Below are 18050 nucleotides of genomic sequence, written 5' to 3' on the forward strand. Positions count from 1 at the left end.
GACTTAGCCGGTACTCAAACCACCGACCTTCTTGCTGTGAGATGAGCCACCATGCCGCCCCACTTTTTATTATTATTCAAATTAAAACTAAAAGAAAATTACACACACGCACACGCACACACACACACACACACACACACACACACACACACACATACAAATGAAACAAATATTTATATACTAGTTTATTATTATTTATTTATTTTCATTTTTGAGAAGTCAAACTGGACATTTGTCCCTTATAATTCCATCATAATATGTAGTCTAATTCTAGGAGTTGTGTCTCATAATAACACTGACTTTTGAATACCCTTTATAACTCCATCAGCGGCTCAATCAGATTTAGGGATTAATTTTTTTGGATTGAGGACTGCAGTATAAAAGATCTTGTTGAATAAATGTCCTATTCTACATAGTCAGTCAGGCCATCGAAGCAGCTGTTGAACTATTCATAAACTCCCCGAAGGAAAGGGAGCTAAAGATAGATAGACTGAGCTATAGATATGATCTATAGATAGACTGAGCTACTGACAAGATCATCTACGTATGTATCAATAATCGGAGAAAAGACAATCTTAGCACTGCAGTCCGAGAGACTTGACGAGATTTTACAATCAGAATCAATGATCGAAGTCTAAATGCAATTCAATATATAACAGCTCAATAAATGTGAATTAGTAAACATTTTTTCTCATATAACTCCTGTTGCAACTTTCATAAATGTATGACATAATGTCTCAGAGGAATCTTTGACTCGAGAACACAGACAGATCTGTTTGGGTGTTAAAGATTGAGCTATTAAAGAGAAACAACGGCAAATGGCCGATGATGACCCTGTCACATGATCATCAATGCATTCACATTATTAATGAATAATCAGAGAGAAAAATAATTCACATACAGAGAAAAGTATTACATTACATGATAGATGATGTTAGACGCAAAACTAATGCAGTTTCTATTCAGTAGCCAAGAGCTGCTACTTATAAAACTCACTATAAAAAAATCATTCACCCGACTTCTTTACAGCTTATTTTAAAAATGATGGTTCGTGATCATGAAAATGTGCTGTTGATTTACTCACTCTCAGGCCATCTAAGATGTGGTGGCTTTGTTTTTCTTCAATAAAACATTAAAAGTAAAACAGTAAAACACTCCACTTTTTGGATAACAGGCTGATCAACTCCCTTATAGTTAAACTGTTGTGTTTAACCTTTTTTGAATCCATTCAGCTGATCTTCAGATCTGGCAGGAGCACTTTTAGCTTAGCTTAGCATAGATCATTAAAACAGATTAAACCTCTAGCATCACTCTCAAAAAAAAAAAGAGTTTCGATCATTTTCCTATAAAGGTCAACTCTTCTGTAGTTAAACTGTGTCCTAAGATTAACAGAACATTTTAGTTGCTATTTTCTACACTGTTAAAAATTGTCCCGTTAAAAAACAGTAAAATACTGGCAGCTGCAGTTGCCAGCAATGTACTGTTATTTTACAGTATGTTGCTGTAAAAATACATGGACTACATTGATTTACACAATACTCAAGTAAACTCATTTTGCTCACTGAAAGCAACTGCCTCAACTTGGTCAACTGCTGAATGAGTTTATGAAGTAATGTGCTATATATGCTTAGAAGCATACTTATAATGATAACTTATTTTAGTTAATTAGAAAAGTTCGGTTTAACTCTAATGTCTTATTTTTCACAACAGCACACATACATGTAAATCTGGAATCACCAGAGAGATTCTGACTGCATCAGCAACTAAACAGCCGCTATCTTTAAATAGAGAAACATGCAGAATAACATCAGCAGTTCATTGTTCATCTTTAACTCATATACTGGCTCTACTCTCCTCCACAACGGTGACATACAGAAGAAATTAGATTCAGGTTTTACAGTAAAATACTGTTTTTTCCTTGATTTAACGGTAATCTACTGGCAGCTTTGGTTGCCAGCAATATACTGTTTTTTAACAGTCTACTTCCGTAGTGTAAATTAACAGTATATTACTGTTAAAATACATTTTTACACTGTGTTTTTACCTCTCACACCTTTAACCCTTTAAACCCCAGAGCCTATACTTCAGTTTTAATTGAAGTGTCCACACTACTGAGTGTTCAAGAAACATGTAGCAAAGCTGAAGTAAATTAATTAATTAACTGACTAATTAAATGATAATTGAGGATTAACGATGAACAAATGAAGAAATACTGAAGGGAAAAAACAAGAACAGAACATACAAAACTTTAGTCACAGCTTTATAATGAAATAACCTGAAGAACAACAAATGATTAAATCATTTAAATGATCAGCGGATGATTAAACAACTCTACAAACATCATCACCAGCTACACTTATTACTTAATACATGTATTTTTGTATAACATCTACTAAAGTTCTTCTTGAGGGAAAGGTTAACGTTTTACGTCACCATCATGGAGAACAGAGTTTGCTTTAGTTGGGCTCTTAGCCCTGACATTTTTAACATTTATATATCTTGGCTGCTGCAGTTGTTAAGAACTTTGTTTAAAAAGCTCCTTTGTTGAGGCAAGCCAGCCAAAAACCTAAATAAGATCTGGTGATGTTCATGTTGCTATTAAATGGCAGAGTCTGTTCTCATTTAGTATAATATAATTTACTGCTCCTATTCAATGTTAAATCTATTGTTTTACATTATATGTCTATATATGGCAATGATTTCTGGAAGTTTTTAAGAATATCTTGGACAATAACACTGCTCTATGGTGTACATCGCACTCAAAGAGAGATCAATAATCAGCATATGAACCTCAATAATGGTGACAACAAATTTAACAAAATTAACAGTTTAACTCACAAAACAGGCAACTGAAAGTCTAAACATAAACAACAGCAGAATCAAACACAAATAAATAAAACTGTTAGACCATTATACAACATTTATTTATACCGCAATGCATGCTGGGATATTTGTACAGTGCCACTCCCAGCATGCATTGCAGCATGAAACATTTGAGATGTTACCATTGTTGAGATACAAGGTCAGATTCATCAGGTCTGAGTGTGTATTTGTCATAGCTGAACTGTTTTTGTATATTATCTCTTAACTGTTAAGTAATTACAGAGGTATCTTTTCTGTTTCCACTTCTCATTAATTAAATACCTGCAACTAAGCATAAAATCTATTGCATGAGGCCCTTCTTCCAGATTTATACCAAAACATTTATCAGAACTAATTTCAGATAAATAGATTTCTCTATTTATTGACTTTCCAACTTTAGTGCTATGGTACAAACGTTTTGTAAACGCTGTATTACAGCAGTTGGAAATTCTTCTTAAATGAGTTCAAGGGTGAAGAGCCCAACTAAACCAGCCCCTCACTCCATTACGGTGACACAAAAAACACCTTAATTTCTGTTGGATCTCAATGTGAATTGTATGGACGTCAAATCAGTCAGTAATAAGTGTGTCTGCTGTTGTTTGTGGAGTTGTTTAATGATCCTCTGCTGAGACTGAAGCTGTTTTATTTTATTTGATTTTATTTAATGCTGTAACTCAAGTCACTGTTTGTATTTCTTGTTTATTTTCTTCAGTAATTGTGATTATTAACAGCAGGTGTTCATCAGTGTCTGAATTCACTCATTAGTGTTCATTAAAACTGTCAGGTGAACTATATTAGTTAACTAGTGTATGAAATAGTGAACAAGGACACAAAGTGTGATTTCAAACACAGACTTCAAAACATCGAATCTGAACTCTGTTAGCTCATAGTTTTCTGCAGTTGGTTACTTTCTCGAAAACATAAATGTTACCCAGAAAGCACTGTTTTTAACAGAATATTACTGTTTTAGTGAAAAAACATTATTTTACCGTAGAATCTGACCGTTTTTTAACAGCAATTTTTTACAGTGTAGGTTGATATGGCTAGTAACTATACTCTTGGATGTGACTTGGCTGCAGCAGGCACAATGAGCGCGGTCAGGACACGCTGCCTGTGCAAACAGGTTGTCATGTAGGAAGTTAGCTAGATATATCATTATCATCCTTAGCACTGCATAATATCATTGTGACTGCTGCAGCCTAAGAAATAGCAATTTTTCATTTTCTGTTGATCTTACAATGTTTCTACAGAAAATTATTTTTGATAATTGTTTTTATATAGTAATTGCTATTGTACTGTGTCCTTAAGCCTGTTTCACACGTTACGCGAGAGCAGCGCGTGTTTTTTCGCCGTCCATGTTAACAGATTAGAGCATTTATACAGCACGCAGAAGCAGCGCATCAGCAAGGAGCTTGAGCTAGCGGTGCTGAACAATGTATGAGGCAAATGCTCTGCCTGCGCACTGCTCTCAGGTCCGGTCTGAAATAGTTACTGTTTTTACCTGCTTTTATGCTGCCTCTCGGCCTCTGTTCTCAACTCACTTACCTGATTAAATAATGGTTGTTATTATTGTTAATATTATATAATTTATGTATTATTTTAATGCATGAATATAATAATAATGATAATAATAACAATGATGATAATAACAAAAATAACAACAATAATAATAACAACGGTAATAATAATAATAATAATAATGATAATAATAATAATAACAACAAAAATGATGATGATGATGATGATGATGATGATGATGATAATAATAATAATAATAATAATAAAAATAACATTAACAACAACAACAATAATAATAATAATAAAAATAACTTTAACAACAACAACAACAACAATAATAATAAAAATAACTTTAACAACAACAACAATAATAATAATAATAATAAAAGGTTTTATAACAAATACAACAGAAAGTTAAACTACTTTTTACGATAGTGAGGTGCTACACCATGTGTTCATCATTATATAATATTGCATTAAATAGAAGACCATTAACCATTTTTGAAGAAAATAAATCTATATCAGCATCCCAATGTAAGCTACCATAAAAAGTAAATTTTTAGGAGACATGTTTTGTAATAATATTAATATTACATGTACAGCAGATCCAAATAAGAAGATGGTGTCACTGCCTGTAGAATTTGATTGACAATTTCGGTAACACTTCATAATAATGGTCAATTAGTTAATGCATTTACTAACATGAAGAAACTATTGATAATGCATTAATTATGCCATTTATGTATTTAAGTGTGTTAATGCTAGTTTAATGTTATTTAAGTTAAAAACTTTAGTTCATGTTAGGTCAAATTAAATCACAGTGTATAAACTATAATGTAAACAAGCACAACAATGTGTTTAAACAATGCATTAGTTGATGTTGAATTATGATTAATAAAAAATGCTTTACAAGATTACTGATGCTTAGTTAATGTTAGTAAATAACTAATATTAAATAATGGACTATTATTTTAAAGTGTTACCAAAAATGTTACTATTTGTGTTGCTGTTTCCAGTGCTCAAATTTTCAAAAACGTGTTCTTACAGAAAAAGAAAAGTGAGTATGGTATCTTATATTATTATTTTTATTTTTTTTTTGACTATCAAAAAACTGGTCACCTTTGACTTGCAATACATGAATCACGAAGGACCACAGTTTCAGCTAAAACTCTTCTTTATAGTTCAAATGAAAAATGTGACCTGCATCTTAGCCATGAGGGTAAATAACTTTTGATCTAAATTTCTGATTGAACTACTACTTTAACAATAACACTCACAACAACTATATGCACAATATTTATGTTTTTTCATCATGCAATTTTGGGATATTTGATCACCTGATTTCTTAGTTACACTTAAATCATTTTCTTTTCGGCTTAGTCTCTTTATTAATCAGGGGTTGCCATATGTTTTATGCAGCTGATGCCCTTCCAGCTGCAACCCATCACTGGGAAACACCCATACACTCTCACTCACACTCATACACTATGGACAATTTAGCCTACCCAATTCACCTGTACTGCATGTCTTCAGACTTGTGGGGGAAACCGGAGCACCTGGAGGACACCCACACCAACACGGGGAGAACATGCAAACTCCACACAGAAATGCCAACTGACCCAATCGGTGACCTTCTTACTGTGAGGTGACAGCGCTGCACTTAGTTACTCTTTTATAAAGTAAAAGAATAAAGAGACTCTAGAAGGCTAGAGCATGTATTGAAATGGGCTTGGTCATGTTTGAACAATTCCAAGTCAAACTACACCCAAATCATTCGAGTTTAAAAGTGGAGCAGCACATAATACAAAACATATATATGATGCCAGAAAAGAGAGTTGAGATAAAAGGACTCACAATAGAAACAGATATCAGTTTCAGAAGATGTGAAATATGAGGCAGGCTCTTTTATATTTTAGTCTATTGTGTCATCTTATTGTGTTGTGATGGGAAGTCTCATTTTTATAGGTAACCACAGCAACAGGTGTTATTATGGGGTGGGTCAACCATCCTCAAGAGGCAAAGATTATAATTATGTAGCATATATTGTATAATTTCAAAAGAAGAATCCCTTTTAAACAATCAGATATCAGAACATTCGAACTATGTGAATGCAACAAAACAAGACGTTTAAATATCTATCTGGTTTCTTGAGAGGGAAGTCAAACACGACCATAAATACTAACGATGCTGAATAGACTGTCTTTATGAATAAGAGGAGAAACAGAAGGAAATGAAAACAGCATAACCTCAGACCACTAGACTGCCAAAATTCCAAACATTCCAGTCTCCAGAGCGTGTCTGCTGCTCATTTTCCACAAGATTCACTACAGATATATACAGAATACATAAACAGAACAATACCAACATGTAATGCAAAACCTGGTTAAATGGAAAGTTTTGTCATCATTTACTCTCCCTTGTTCAAAATATTGTTGACTTTCTTTCTTCTGTGGAACACAGAAAAAAAAAATCTTTAAAAAGATTTAAATATGTAACCATTGACTTCACTGTTTGTTTTTCCTATGGATGCCAATGGTTACAGATTTTCAGCTTTCATCAAAATATCTTGTTTTGTGTTCAAGAAAGCTATTCATAAAGGCTTACTGTATAGCCACTTAAGGATGAGTAAATTTTATTTCTGGGTAAAATAACCTGTTAACCATATATATATATATATATATATATATATATATATATATATATATATATATATATATATATATATATATATATATATATATTATATCATCATTATTCTATACCAATAGTATGTGAGTCTGTCTGATCTGGTGACACATATAATTCCCCCAACATGTTTAAAAATCCAAACATAGGCCCATCTGCATAATCAAAACGAGGCCAAATTAAGTGTGTTATGAGGTCTTCTTGTATCCAGACCTGTTGCATAATGTTCTGTTCTATAAACCTTTAATAGACCAAGTCAACACACTTTTTGCATCAAACTAATTTGTGTCATTCGTTTCATATTTGCTCGCTAAAAGCATTTGTTTTCCTGTCTGTGACAGTTAAATGGTTAGAAATGTAGTTAAATGGCTAGTTCAGGATGTCTGCACCTAATTTGTGGTGGCCAGTGATCTGGACGAGCAAACATGAGGTTAAACAACAAGGAGGGATGACACTACATGCCTTGGACAAGGGCTGCATTGTCTCTCTATCCGATTCCGTTGTGTATTAGCTAATTAACTAACAAAAGAGCGCGCGCGGCTCCGACAAGCGTCTCCAAACGCACGCATCACCGCCCCTCTCTTTGTGTTCACACCATAGCTTGTAAAAATAAACCTCAGCTCAACTTCAGCCATTAAAATGCCAGAGTGGTACTAAAGAAATCTTATGGATTATTCAAATTATCTATACGTTTAAAAAAACGATTTCGTTTTTAACACGCAAAGGCGGACGCGCTCTCTTCAGCGCTTCGTGATTTGATTCGTTCTTTTGAGTCGGATCTTTTAAGTGAATCGATCGAGCCGGTTCACACAACAACTCTAAACGATTCGCTCGGTACGAACACTTCTGGAGCCAACAAATCACTTTATTTAAAGGTGCAGTTTACCCAGAAGCAAAAATTTGCTGTTCATTTATAAGCACTTTGAGAGTGAAAATAATTTTCTGGACAAAACATAAAATACTTGTGATAATCCACTGAGGTCTTATGAACTGAAGCCATTGGAATTTAACATTTGCAGCATAATCTAATTTAATTGGTATTATGACAGCTGGAACTCCTGTCGCAAAATTCATTCATTCATTCATTCATTCATTCATTCATTCATTCATTTTCTTTTCGGCTTAGTCCCTCTATTAATCAGGGATTGCCACAGCGGAATGAACCACCAACTTATCTATAGCATGTGTTTTACACAGCGGATGCCCTTCCTGGGAAACATTAATTCCTGTTGCATAATAAATAGATTTTTTTAGACTTTAGTTTGAGCTTCAACTGATTGTTTGAAGGTGCAAACACAAATAGGCCTATTGATTTACTTTTCTTTACTCATAAAGTCCTCAAGAAATCAAAACTAAATATATTTTGTTTGCTCACATTGCTAGTTTTGTCGTGAACATTTCATTTGCACATGTCATTAAGAAAATAAATTGTTTTCCCTTCTAATCTTTAATTGAAAGCTGAAAATGCACTTTTTGTTTGTTTTTTTCAGTTAAAATGTCAGATTACGTATATCTTAGTAAATGCAAACATGTTTATTCTCTGCTCCAACTGTAAGTTTTGACAACAAACATGAAAAAAAATGGTGAGCAGGAGAATTCTGTTAGGTTGTAATAACTATCCCCAAACACTTTTCCCAATCTTTCTGAATGAAATGCCTACTTTACTACATCCATTCATCTCATAGTAGTAAAAAAAAAGTCATGCCCACTGTTTGCTCATTTAATATTCCGTAAAATAACGGTCGTTGCTTCTGGTTCATGGGGACTTTAAGGACCTGTGGCTTTTGACTTGCATTTTATGAATTAATGACCACATTTTCAGATATAAGTCCTCTTTAAAATTCAGTTGAAGAAAATAAAGTCACATTATCTTGGTAGGCTTAATGTGAGTAAATTAACATCAATATAAAAACTGTGTTATGAAAGGAACTCTTTTTCACTGTTTTTGGACTGTATGAAGATTCAAACATGTTGGACTTGTGTCTCCAAAAAATTGAGAAATTATTCTGCTGTTCTCTATCAGGGACCTGTTTATTAGGCTTGAGCAAATAATTTCCAACTTAATCTCAAAGGTCTCACTTTATTCCACTGTGCTGGTGTACCTGTTAAATTTTCCTACCTGTCAGGCTGTCACTAAAAAAGTAGGAAGCACAACTGATTATTACAGATTACAGATTATTGAGCTGAAGATTGAATTAAATAAAAATCAGCTTGAAGCTTGAATTAAATCAAATCGCAATCAGAATATCTGCCCAAAAAAATCGCAATTAGATATTTTATCCAAGTATCACAGCCCTACACACTAAAGACAAAACATAAAAAAAAACTAGAAAGGGGACTACCCTTTCCTCAACTGTCTTGGCAGAAAAAAACTCACTAAAGTTGGGATAACAGTTCTTAGCATGGAAAGTTGTACTATTTATGTGCTCTACTTATTATTATTCATTTTATTTAATATTCCTTGTGTTATATTTATCCTCATCATCATGTTGTTGTTGTCTCTTTCTGTTTGTTGTGCAGAGTGCATAGAGTGGATATTTTCAGACTGGTCTACTCTGCTATAAAAAAATATCAACGACAATTAACTGATAACTTCATGATCGACTCGATATGGCGAGAAGAGTTTGGCAAGAACAGATAGTTTGACTGATAGGGAAAAACATTAACAAACGAATCAGTACTAGAAATGACACAAATTATCGGTGGTGAGAGGCACATAGACCAAACCATAATGTATGTGTATAGCATGTGTTTATTAGTAGCGAATAATGCAACACGTGTTTACTGTTTACTTGCATATGCCACTATGGTATGGCAGAAACCACGTGAGGACTCTCAAAAAACGAACTGTTCAAAAGAACCGACTCCCGGAAATGAGTTGGAGTTCCCACCACTACTCTTGCAACGAGCACGCATAAAAATAAATCCTCTTGTCGTGTCATCATGAATACAGTTGTGTTAAACTGAGCATGCAAGATGAGGCTGAGCATTAACGCATCCATTTACATCTTATCTTTGATAAATTTATTATCACGCATGATTCTACGGTCTTCAGGGCAATTCAATACAACAAATAGGAATAAGAAGTAATATGAATCCAACCAAGAATAAAGTATAATAGCACAAACCTCAGTGGTGTTAATGTCGCGTCCACACAGCTGTTATCTGGAGAGGCGTGTATGATTCTCCGCGCTGTGCTGTCTTCAGATAGGAAACCAGGCTCTCGACCAATCAGAACACCCGACACATATGCATACGCGTAGGAGTTGAAAGAATGAGTACAATTGGACATTTATTTTAAGGGAATTTGCATACACACTGTTGTAATGTTGATAAATAAAATGCGATGTTCAACGATGACACATGATTTGGCAACGTCTTTGTGTTACCGTGCACAATGAAATAAAGTAAGAAAGAAGTGTTATTATTAGTGTTCCTCAACCTTTTTGACTCCAGGGCCCCCCATTGTCCACAATATTCAAAGGCCCCAATATTTACGTTTTCAAAACGCACTGGCTTCTCTTCTCTACACAAAACTAGACTTATTGTTATTATTCTTATTTTTATTCCTATTTTTTATGCAGCTAGAAGGGCATCCTCTGTGTAAAACATATTCTGGATAAGTTGGCGGTTCATTCAGCTGTGGCGACCCCTGATTGAACTATTATTATTATCATTATTATTATCATTATCATCATCATTATTATTATTATTATTATTATTATTATTATTATTATTATTATTATCATTATTATTATTATTAATAATAATAATAATAAAAGCATAAAAATTTATACTTCAAAAGCTTATTAAATTTATATTAAATTAAATATTTAAAAAACATTTTATTCTGTGATTCTGTTGTTAAACCACTGAATTTGTATGACTCTTGCAGCTGTCTAAAATAACATATATAAAGAGTTCAGATTCACAAACCTCTATGTGCCGTCAGAAATGTTCCTCTAAAACAAGCATTCTTCTAAGCCTCCCATGTTTATGTTCTGTTATTTACCTAAAATGCTCTAAAATATCAGACGGCACTTAGATGTTTTACAAAATGTAGAGGTTGTCAAAATTTTAAACAAAAAACACCCAAAACTTTAGATTTTACATTTTATGTCGTGTGATTTTACACCTGATTTATATTTCCAGTGCAAACCTTGGGTTTTTAAGCACTAACTAATCTATCAACCAATTATTAACTAAATCAATTATTTCTCAGGCAGGGTTATTAGTTTTAATTTAAAAATGAAGACAAGCAAGCCAATATGCATTTGTGTTAGGTTACTTGAAATACAAGAAATATTTACTGAATATAAATGTATTTTATCAGGCCAGTAGCCAGCCTATTGAAATGGGTGGACCTTTTTTTCTCAAAAAGTGGAGCTTTTGCAGTTTACTCCTCAATTTCTATTAAATTATGAGGTTCAAATACTTTGTTTTAGTGATATTTTAAGCATTAACATTTACTGCATTAGCTTGTCGAATGGTGATCAAAATCACACTTTTTGATGCAACAAAAATATTTCCTACTATTTTGTCAAAGTGCTCACCATACTATTTCACCACAAAGAGATTATTTAGAAATGTGCACTTAAACTTTAAGTTATTACAGGTTGATAATAATGTTATTCATTCATTCCTTTTCTTTTCGGCTTAGTCCCTTTATAAATCTGGGGTTGCCACAGCGGAATGAACCGCAACTTATCCAGCATATGTTTTACGCAGCTGATGCCCTTCCGGCTGCAACCCATCACTGGGAAACATCCATACACACTCATTCCCACACATACACTTTAGACAATTTTAGCTTACCCAATTCACCTGTACTGCATGTCTTTGGTTTTGTGGGGGAAACCGGAGCACCCGGAGGAAACCCACACGAACACGGGGAGATCATGCAAACTCCACACAGAAACGCCAACTGACCCAGCCAAGGCTTAAACCAGCAACCTTCTGTGAGGCTTCTCAACCTTCTGTGAGAACGTTACCCATTGTGCCACTGTGACACCCTAAATAACGTTATGAGGTTAGAATTTCAAACTAAAAATTAAAAATAAATAAGTATGAAATTTATTTATTTATAAATACTAATTTATTATCAAGTCTAACAAACAATTAGGAAGCTGTTAAAGCCAATTAAAACCCATCTAAAAAACAAAACATAACAAACAGATCATTTCCTCAGAATTTGTCAATTTGAATAATGAAATGACTTGTTTATAATGGCATACTGTCAAAAATGGGACAAATGAGCTCATATAGGGGCCAAAATGCTGGACTTTGTCAGTGGGGGGTGAGCCTGTTTATATTTACATAAATACATGTTTATTCAGTAAATATAAATGTTTTTGTTGCTATTGACATTTAGTCATTTAGCAGACACTTTCGTCAAAAGCGACTTACAGTTGACAATACATACAAGGCAATACATACAAGAAGTGCTAGTTATTCAAAGTAACCTGTTTGTGCTCAGAGAATTTAGTGCTAGAGAATGTGTGTTTTTGTTTTGTTTTTTGAGAAAGTGCTTCTTGTAGGTTTTCAACTATAGCTGCCAAGACATTTTTTTTTAAATTAGTGAATAAATGAGTAAATAAATAAACAAATACATCTGCAACCAGGTTAATAAAATTAACTTAAAATACAAACAAGGCAGAAAAAAATAAAAACTAATAAAAAAATGAAAGTGCTTTTTGTCTCCCTCTAGTGAGCAAGAGGGCGACATTAAATCATGTTTATTATTTTGAACTAACCTATATACACATTTTTAATAGGGAAACAAAAAGGGAAAGCTATTCCACCTATTTGATTGACTCACCGAACACTAGTGTTATGTTTGATTTTGGACGATTTTTGAGAATGTTAAGGATGCTCTATTGTGAGGCGGAACAATGCTGAATGTCTCGTGTGAAGTGATGCAGAGGAGACTCACGGTGGCGCGCGAAGCTAAAGGATTGTGCGCGTCTCTGGCCGGAGGTCACCACGGGTCACCGCCTCTCGCATGACAACACATCGTCGACAGGATCAACATTTTTTCCCATCAACGTAGGAATTTCAAATCTCGCACAACACACTATACATCACAAACATCATGTATGCTGCAATGTTTGAAGTTGCAGATGACAACAAACGACAGCCTGTGGTTCAAAAGGTGCTAAGTGTCATAAACATTTCTAGCCTAACTGAAAATTTAAATATAGTTTAAGACATCTGAAGATGACGTGTATGCTTACTTGTTGAAATTTCCACAAGATGGCGCTTTATTAAACTAGCTATAAAACGCAAAAAACTTTTATTGGACTTAAATCAAGTTCTTGGGAGGCCAACAGTGTGCTAGGGCTTAAACAATTTTAATAAATAAATTGCTAAAATCAACAACTACAAAAACCAGTTCACACTAAAACAAAGTGATACTTGACTATAATACCGAAAGACCTAAAAAAAATAGCGCAAGGCGATTGGTAAGACCTATTAAATCACTCTTTAAAAGATTTGCCTTAGCAACCCTTAACACAAGCGAAAGCATCCCCTCCTGTCCGAAAAAGCCCAGACTGGTTAGGGTGTCTGTGAAAAAGTCTTAGGTTGGTTGGGATATAAGGCGAACTGTACTGCTGTAATCAGGGTGACATGCATGACTGCGCTCCTCTAATTCTCTTTCACATGGAGAGATCCTTACAGACAGAGTTCAGCTTTCAGGTAGCCCCTCTATAAGAGTGTGATCCACATACAGAAGCGTGTTTGGACAGCTTTAAAATTCTTATAAGGCTCAGGAATGAAACACTGATGCGACAATTAGGAGAGTTTATGACTTTTATTGGACTCAAAAACTTTCTTAAATTAATTAAATTTGTTGGTTACATTTTTATCCATTAATTGCATGGCTTAAAATATTTGTTAATTTTTTTTGTAGATTAAAATACATTTAAAAATTTTAAAAAATGAGGGTTTTATTTTTTGTAATAAATAGCTTTATTTTACAGCCAATAAATTATATGATCGTTATAAATAAACCGTATAAATCAGACATTTTAGATTTAAACTAAAATAAAACAGGTTTCCTATTTTGTCATATTAAAAATAATTTTATTATCTTAAACATTAGCTTGGACAAATTTTAAATAACATTTAAAGTACAATTACGACAATAACACGCATAGTGATAACTGCGTTTTCCGTCTAAATATTTTGCTCAATATTAAACGCATTGTGTAAAGATATTCAAAATCAGCTGTTTGAGATATAGCACATTTTTATTTACAGTCAGTATCAAAATAGAAACCCCCCAGAAAAAAAAACAAATATGGCACCCACTTGTTGCATGCAAAATGCTTTTTTCCTCGCTGCGCATTTGTTTTTAGTTTCTTTTGAAATAAACAGGAACATAGCATCGATAAAATACAATAATGTTTTGTATCGTATTGTTTGGCGTAATATTGGACAATTAAATTACACAGTGATGGGAGAAAATTCTGTTGGCGTATTGCTGTTCTTAAATGCACCGTACACGGTTACAAAAAGAAAAGATAAAATAGTCACGTTAAAGTACTTCAGCTTCAGAAAGCAAGTTAAAAGATTGGTTGTGTCGGCTCCAAAGTGCGTTTGCATAAAATCTTGTGGTAAATTCAACAATAAAAGTAATGGGATTTTATGCTTTCGTCTGTTTCACTGGTGCTTTTCTTTTGCGCGCCGTATAAAAGTCTCCAATGCTTTGGATATCCAAAGAGCTTGAATTCTTTAAAAGAAAAAAAAAATCCTCACATCTTTGATTTTTTTCCATTCTCGATGCAACACGATCTTGCACTTTAAAGCATAGCCAACCTTCGGGATTAAAACGTTCCCAGTGAAAAAAAGCAGAAGATCCAGGCGTTTTGGCGCATGAAGTCTGAGGCTGGGAGCCTGAGCGAACACAATAAACCTGTTGTTAACCTTGCTGTGAAAATATGTTTGATGAAAACAGCCAATTGTTGTATGAAATGTATTCAAGTATAAAATAATGCCCTTTGTTGGGCACAAACTTGAGCAATGTGGGGGTACAAAAGTCCCCTGTGGCATGAATTGCGCTTTGGCGTCGCCACTTGGCGCGTTACCCAGACCCCTCTATACGCGATTGTTTCTTTCTTTCTAATGACATTTACCGGATCAAAACATGCTGTTAATTCGATCAGAAAGCTTCACCCTGCACAACAATGCCAGAATAATTTCTCCCAAAGTTTGTTAAGTTGACCGAAATTAGGCAAATGAATAGGGGTCTCCAGGCGCAGGTGACGGAGAATAATGCGCGTCAGGACCAGCTGCATTCTTCTTTATTTCTCCTCTTTCTTTTCTTTCACTGCATTATTAAAATTTAGGCCAATGAAACTATTCATTCCGCTCAATAGACATTTTCTTATAGGATAATAGGATACAAATTGAGCCCCTCTGAAGGGAATCCAGCGGTGGGTAACCCTCGTGTGCCAAAGACGGCTGGAGTCTCTAACATGGTCGGAGGGGCCGCTCGTGTGCCAGGCCGGGTCCCCACACCTGCCGAGGCCCCTAACAAAACTAGAGAATGTAAACAAAAACCCGGCCGTAGCCCATGAAAGATGGACGTGTCACCAAGTCGTGTGAGAAACGCTGCGAACAAACGGGGGGACTCCGTCTCCAAAAGGTCTCCCCTGAACTCGGCGGAACAGCCTATTATGTGCTTACTTAATTACTATAATAACAGTAGACAGGCTTTAAACCTAAGACGGGCTTGGGATGGAAGTTAAGATCGCTTGCTGGGACCCATAAACAGGCGATCGTGTGAGAAACGCGACGTGGAACAGAAAGGGACGCCTTGCTCCGGGGGCTTTGTTTTCATTGCGCGCGCTGCGCTCGCTCGAGTCATCTCCAGCAAGGCCTGTTACTATGCAAATAATATTCTACAACCCATCACGTGTCTTTAGACAGGCCACGTGGATTAACAAAGTAGGTCTGCCCCCCGCTAGCCCACAGCTTCAGGTTTTACTATTTCTTTAACTGATCCTAAGTGCACACATTAACCAAAAAGCTCGCCTTTAATCCTATGGAATAATTTAGGGCCATGAATGCGCGAGCACTTTATAAGCGGCCGCCTCCGGTCAGCTCTTCTCAGTCTGAAGCGTCTGGAAAGAGGAGAACGCGCACACTCGATGCTCTAGGTTTTGACAATTATATAATTTGTAATTATAGACTTGTTTTTTACGAAATGATGGCGTCAAAGATGAAGGATCGCAAGGTATGTGGACACTTTCATGGCGCACACATAATGCCACTGACGTCATGTTCTCCTTGAATGTTTTACTTTTTTACTATTTAGCTACTGTTTGAAATGACCTGTACGTTTCATGTGTTTTTTTAAAATATACTTTTCAGTATGTCGTTTTATTAAAACATCATATAAAATAAATCAGCAATTTTCAGTGCGCGCGCGCGCTTTTTTTAAACGGGGGAACTGTACAGCATACAGTTATATATACAATTATTTTATATCAGATACACAGATTGATTTTATTGCTCTTACATTTAACGAAAGCTTATGTCTTGAGAATTTAATTAGAATGCTCCAGATTCCAGATGCATCCTTTCTCGAGCAGATATTTTGCGCGCAATGACGCAGAGCGCAACACGACTCTCCTAACTTCTTGCTAAACGCATGCTATTTATAATCTCCAGTCTATGCAATCCAGCACACACTGCAACTCTTCTTTTTATGTTTGGTAATGTTTGTTCCTTTAACCAATCATCATCTCCCATTATCACAGAAAACTCCCGTTTCTCATAAAGTCATCGAGAAAAGAAGAAGAGACCGAATCAACAGATGTCTAAACGAACTGGGGAAGACTGTACCAATGGCATTGGCTAAGCAGGTGCGCATTTGAAACACTAAAAGAGTTTACATGCACATCTCTGTTTTGGATGATGACTGACACAATCTATAATTAAAAACAGAATTCTGGCAAACTTGAGAAAGCAGAAATCCTGGAGATGACGGTGCAGTATCTGCGCGCGCTCCACTCAGCAGACTTTCCGCGCGGGAGAGAAAAAGGTAGGAATCATGACATAAATCTATGAAGTACAAATCTAAATACGTTCACCAAAACAAATAAATAATTACAAACGCCAAACCATGTATTTCCACAGGCGAACTGCTGACAGAGTTTGCGAATTACTTCCACTACGGCTATCACGAGTGCATGAAAAACCTCGTTCACTACTTAACCACCGTAGAGCGAATGGAGACCAAAGACACCAAGTACGCGCGGATCCTCGCCTTTCTACAGTCCAAAGTGGTTACCGAGCCCGTGTTTGGCTCGTTAGGCACAATCTCACCAGACCCCACGGACCTACTGTGCCAGCTGGAGTATCAGAGTCCAAGTCCCACCGAGTCAGTGTTTCAGCAGAGCCCACCCGGACACTTTTCCTGGCACAGCTCGACGCGGAGCCCCACGCTCGCCTACCCAGCGATGTCTCAGCACAGCGGATACTTATCGCCGGTTCAGGGACTCGATCATCACTACATGAACTTCATCGGCCACAATGCCTTCAGCTTACACAATGCACAACACGCCGCTCTGTAAATACGTCTTAATATGTCCTTAATTTATATCAAATGTACATGTTTTATGTTAATATGTAGATATGTCTCGAAATAAATAACTTTTGAATAAGATTCTGTCTTTCGGCAAGATGAAGTTCTTTTTATCTCACAGAGGAGAAGTTGAGCGGGATACAAATATCAGCACATTTTGAAAACCAGCATATACTTCTATAAACTGTAGGCGACTGGAAAACTATTGGATTGTTTGAATGAGTTAACCAAATAATTCACAAATTCAGCAAAATGAGAGCTAAATACGAACAGTCTATTTAAACAATATAACAATTTGAAGTAAACAGCCTCATTTTATTTCAGTTTTATATTTATGTATTTAATTTTATTTTTATTTTACTCGACAAATATACTAATTCTATTTAGTACAAAA

At 35.2% G+C, this 18050-nt stretch overlaps 2 protein-coding genes across 7 annotated transcripts in view; one reads left to right on the plus strand and one right to left on the minus strand.

Annotated features, from left to right (window-relative positions):
- acsl1a (acyl-CoA synthetase long chain family member 1a) overlaps positions 1 to 10246 on the minus strand; it is a 50234-nt gene extending 39988 nt beyond the window's left edge. For 5 of the 6 annotated variants that reach the window (XR_012401073.1, XR_012401085.1, XR_012401086.1 and 2 more), the window contains exon 1: positions 10194 to 10246. The gene's annotated coding sequence lies outside the window, so the exon portion shown is untranslated. 6 annotated transcript variants of the gene reach the window in all.
- Positions 10247 to 16083: 5837 nt separating this feature from the next.
- helt (helt bHLH transcription factor) lies at positions 16084 to 17737 on the plus strand. Its single transcript, NM_207065.2, is given in 4 exon segments — positions 16084 to 16303; positions 16830 to 16934; positions 17017 to 17113; positions 17209 to 17737. Coding segments are annotated over 4 exon segments (813 nt in total). The 5' UTR covers positions 16084 to 16129; the 3' UTR covers positions 17646 to 17737.
- Positions 17738 to 18050: the final 313 nt, after the last annotated feature.

This window comes from Danio rerio, chromosome 1, assembly GCF_049306965.1.
Source record: "Danio rerio strain Tuebingen ecotype United States chromosome 1, GRCz12tu, whole genome shotgun sequence".
Lineage (NCBI taxonomy): Eukaryota > Metazoa > Chordata > Actinopteri > Cypriniformes > Danionidae > Danio > Danio rerio.